Raw genomic sequence first — 5,000 nt, 5'->3', positions numbered from 1 at the left:
CTCTCAGAGTTATAGACCCATAAGGGTCCATTTGGTTCCTATCCATCATTTTGCTGGGGACCCCCTGGAACCCCCTCAAGTACCCCTGGGGGTCCTCGGACCCCACTTTGAGAACCAATGTACTACAGTACTTATAAAATGTCTTTTTTACTTTACTTGAGTATTGTCCAATTTTCGATACTTTTAGTTCTACTCCGCTACATCTCAGAGGCAAATATTGTACTTTTTACTCCACTACAATTATTTGAAAACTTTAGTTACTTTCCAGATATAAATGATTACATTATAAAACATACATTAACCACTTTAGCCCTATTTCATACCTAGGCTGTTTGAAAATAGCAGATCTACAAGCTCACACCGCGATGCGACGCGTTGTGAGCTTGTAGATCTGCACTGTACAGTACTACAAGCAGATCTACGTGGGCCCACCCACATAGAGAGCTGGCCCACCCAATCCATTTAGCAAAAAAGAAAAATTATTGGGAAATGTATTTTTTTTATTTTTCTATAATTCATTTCTTTATTAAAAAAAATCGTAAAATCAGGCAAAAAAATAAGAATGAAATAACAAAACCCTAAACCTGTGGACGTCCTACTCTTCCCGCCCAACAGGTCATCTACAGATCCAGGTACTTTAAACAGGGAGATCTTCTGATACAGGTGATTCATGGTGAATCATCAGGGTCTCAAAGTCCTTCCTGTTTCTCTGTGTGTCTGAGCCCTCTACAGCTTTACACTGGAATGTACTGTGTGTGTGTGTGTGTGTGTGTGTGTCTGTGTGTGTGTGTGTGTGTGTGTGTGTCTGTGTGTGTGTGTGTGTGTGTGTGTGTGTGTGTGTGTGTGTGTGTGTGTGTGTGTGTGTGTCTGCGCGTGTGTGTGTGTGTGTGTGTGTGCGTGTGTGTGTGTGTGTGTGTGTGTGTGTGTGTGTGTGTGTGTGTGTGTGTGTGTGTGTGTGTGTGTGTGTGTGTGTGTGTGTGTGTGTGCGTGCGTGCGTGCGTGCGTGCGTGCGTGCGCGCGTGCGTGCGTGCGTGCGTGCGTGCGTGCGTGCGTGCGTGCGTGCGTGCGTGCGTGTGTGTGTCTCTTACGAATAGTCCATGTCCTCGGGGCCAGGAAAGGGTTCTAGAGGCCAGTTGAAGAAGCAGTTGAGGAAGACGAGGCCGGCACAGGCCGCCCACACCAACAGGATGACGATGAAGGTCGCCCCGAGGTCATAGATCACCTGCAACAACAACAACACGAGGTCAAAGGTCATAGATCACCCAATCAGCCGATCATCAAATGATTGGCTTAGGAATGCAACAAGAAAGAAAAAAGATTTGCACATAATTTACACGATTTTACAAAAAAAAATTGCAGATCTACAAGCTCATATGAGCTTGTAGATCTGCAATTTTTTTGAACAGCCCAAAGAAATGACACAGACTCTTTCCCGGTCTAAATGGGGTTAGCTGCTAACCAAAGAGGGCTAGCCACTAGCCCTCTTTGGTTAGCGGCCAAAGAGGGATAAGGATAAGGATAATTCCTTTTAACAGGTCGTTCATGAAAGTCCTTGCGGTCTTGTTTCCAATGAGAACCTGTGAGCAATTAGGGGTTAAGAGTCTTGCTCAGGGACAAATTTCATTTCATCGACACATATGCTGGCCTGTTCGGGAATCGAACCTGCGGTAACCAGGGCCTCTGGCTCCTTAGGCGGACTCACTAACCACTCAGCTATGGCCGCCCCTAGCTAGCCCCTAGCTAGTGGCTAGCCGTCTTTGGCTAGCGGCTAGCCCTCTTTGGTTAGCGGCTAGCCCTCTTTGGTTAGCGGCCAAAGAGGGCTAGTGGCTAGCCAAAGAGGGCAGAGATTCAGACATCCACTCACCTTGATTCCTGGGAAGGTGACGGCGGAGGAGGCGTAGGATCCGATCATCAGGGCGATGAAGGTGGACCTCAGATCTCCAAACATGTTGGGAAGCTGTGGATGAAGAACAGATCACATCACACACATTGTTACACATGCATGTACGCCGTAGGGTGACCAGATTTCCCCCTTTGTGTGACACAATGTCACAAAGGGGGAAATCTGGTCACCCTACAGCGTACATGTGACAGTGACAGTCCCGCATTTCCATGACTTTTCAGCAGTGGCGTGCACAGACATTTTGAGGGGCAGGTGCTCAAGTAAATTATACTTTTTTTTGTTTACTTAGTCTGCTCTTTTTTCCCTCTACACCTATACCTCTTTGCCAAAAATAGCCGATCTACAAGCTCACAACGCCTCGCGCTGCGAGGCGTTGTGAGCTTGTAGATCTGCTATTTTTGGCTGAAGTTCTCCTCAGAAAAGGGATGCTAGGTTTCGAGTGGTTACGGTAAAAAGAAAAATCGTATCACATAAAGATTTGGCGGTCGGACCCCTTGTAGTAACTCTGAGGACCCCCTAGGGGTCCCGGACCCCCTGTTGAAGACCCTGCTGTAAACTGGGGAAAAAAAATGTTTTTTTTTTTTTTTCCAAAAGGGCACTTCTGGTCAAGAGGGCAAAGGGCAGGTGCTCTAGCGCCACCTAGAGTCTATCTGTGCACGTCCCTGCTTTTCAGGCTCTGTCCCACATTGTGACAGCAGGCTCCAGTGTACATACAGTAATACATACATAAAATGTGCAGGTGTTGAGAGAGGTGCACTGATTTGTTGCTGAAGCTTTTTTTTTTTTTTCTCCTACATTTTTATCCCACGATTCTTGTAACCCCATTTTTTTTCACCCAGTGCCAAATCTATGTAATCCTGGGTGCTACACTCCCTCTGCCAGCCTAGGGAGAGCCTAGAGCCGAGCTCATGCCTCCTTCAATGCATGAGGAGCTAGCAAGCCGCTTCTCATAGCGACGAGGATTACTACATGTTTTTGTGAGGGTAACTTAACTACCCTAGGAGACACAGGGAGAACATGTAAACTCCACACAGAGTAGACCCTTTACCTAGGGTATGGGCACTGATGACGCGGAGGAGAGAACACGCCCCCCCCCAGCGCCCACAGTGTCCCCGGCGGGAATCGAACCCAGGACCTTCTACTGTAGCTGCAGAGGCGACAGCGCTACCGACTGCGCCACCGTGCCCCCTAACCCTAACCCTAACCCTAACCCTAACCCTTAGGGTTAGGCCCCCCCCCCCTGCCCCACACAAGCGGCACTTCTGTACACAATACATTGCAGTATCGATACTTTTACTTATTAGTAAAAACATGTGAGTACTTCTTCCACCGCTGTCTACATTCATGTACATACAGTAAGCCTACATTCCACTGTGTGTGTGTGTGTGTGTGTGTGTGTGTGTGTGTGTGTGTGTGTGTGTGTGTGTGTGTGTGTGTGTGTGTGTGTGTGTGTGTGTGTGTGTGTGTGTGTGTGTGTGTGCGCGCACAGAGGAGGAAAGATTGCGTAATAACAACGTCTCAAAAGCACATGATGTTCCACTGACAAAGTGACACCCAATGTAACTCTACCACACACACGGGTCAAAACCCGCTCGGTTCCATGGATGAATTCGGATATCCTTACTACCATGAAAGTCAGAGACAAAAAGTGTTCTGACTATCATAAAAGTAGGATCAAACTTGCCAAAAGCTTCAATAAAGGTCTCGAATCCCACGTAGCGAAACTCAAAAAAGAGAAAAACATGCTAAGAAACAAGGTTAATGGCATGCTGTTGTTAGCAGAAAAAAGCTACCTCGATGGCAAAATAGAGGAAAATCAAAACAAACCACGTGAGCTCTGGAAGCTATTCAACAACCTACTAGGCTGCAGCAAGAAATTGAAAACCAGGTTTACAAACATAAACCTCAAGGTGAATGACACTCTCATTTCATCCAAACGGGAAGTGAGTAAAATCCTCAACATATTCTTCACGACCGTGGCCTCAGAGTTAGTTGAAAAACTACCCCCTCACTCTGGGAGTCATGGTGGAGAGTATGTTGATTCATTTTACGATAAACAGGGTGTACGCAAAGATGATTTTAAACTCTCCCCTGTGTCAACAGATGAGGTGTTTAAAAAATTGAGTGCACTCCAACAACACAGAGCCACAGGTCCCGACAACATCCCCGCTAAATTTCAAAAAGACTCAGCCGCCTCCATTGCCCCAATCATTACCCACATAATAAACCTCTCCATCATACAGGGACGGGTCCCTAACGACTTCAAAAAAGCAAGAGTGACCCCTCTGTACAAAAAAGGAAACCAATTAGACCCTGGCAACTACCGCCCTATTTCTATTCTTAGCTCCATCTCGAAAGTCATGGAAAAAATAGTCTATGAACAGGTTGAAAAGTACCTTGCCGAAAAAAATCTAATTTACGAATTCCAATCTGGTTTCAGAACAAACCACTCCACTGACACATGCCTTCTCTATTTGAACGACTCTATCAAACAAGATGTCGACAAGGGCAAATATTGCGGCATGGTCATGCTGGACCTCCAGAAGGCTTTTGACACCGTTAATCACCCAATTATGATCAATAAGCTCAAAGCAATAGGCTTTGATGACACGTCGGTGAACTGGATGAGATCCTACCTGGAAGGGAGGGAGCAAGTGGTGGAAGTAAACGGCACCCAGTCCCCTCCCCTCCCAGTGACTTGTGGTGTTCCTCAAGGAAGCATACTAGGACCACTACTGTTCCTGATATATGTGAATGATATGTCCTCAGCTTGCGACTGCAAACTGTTCCTGTTCGCAGATGACTCGGCTCTGCTGGTCTCGGACAGGGACAGGCTGCAGGTTGAGAAAACTTTCAGCACTGAACTCAACAAGATCTGCATCTGGCTCTCCGACAACAAACTCTCATTACACCTGGGTAAAACTGAATCCATCCTCTTTGGGTCCAACCCTAACCTTAGAAAGGCTGAGAGTTTCACGATCAAAGTGGGTGAAAATGTTATCACAAGAAAGGAGGAAATTACCTACCTGGGTTCCATCTTGGAGGCAAACCTCTCAGGTGACAAAAACGCTGAAAAGACGATCAAAAAGGTCCACAA

General features: G+C 46.6%; 1 protein-coding gene across 2 annotated transcripts in view; it reads right to left on the bottom strand.

Annotated features, from left to right (window-relative positions):
• LOC311051140 (large neutral amino acids transporter small subunit 4-like) overlaps nt 1-5,000 on the bottom strand; it is a 47,425-nt gene that overhangs the window by 9,194 nt on the left and 33,231 nt on the right. For both annotated transcript variants that reach the window (XM_084065548.1, XM_084065549.1), the window contains 2 exons: nt 1,865-1,957; nt 1,089-1,222 (listed from right to left, as the gene is read on the bottom strand). In XM_084065548.1, coding sequence (XP_083921674.1) covers nt 1,089-1,222; nt 1,865-1,957 — 227 coding nt within the window. The remainder of the gene's footprint in view (nt 1-1,088; nt 1,223-1,864; nt 1,958-5,000) is intronic.

Source organism: Gymnoscopelus microlampas (assembly GCF_963454915.1).
Source record: "Gymnoscopelus microlampas genome assembly, chromosome: 8".
Classification (NCBI taxonomy): domain Eukaryota; kingdom Metazoa; phylum Chordata; class Actinopteri; order Myctophiformes; family Myctophidae; genus Gymnoscopelus; species Gymnoscopelus microlampas.
Note: the sequence above shows the minus strand (reverse complement) of the source record. Positions and strands in the feature narration are given on the sequence as shown.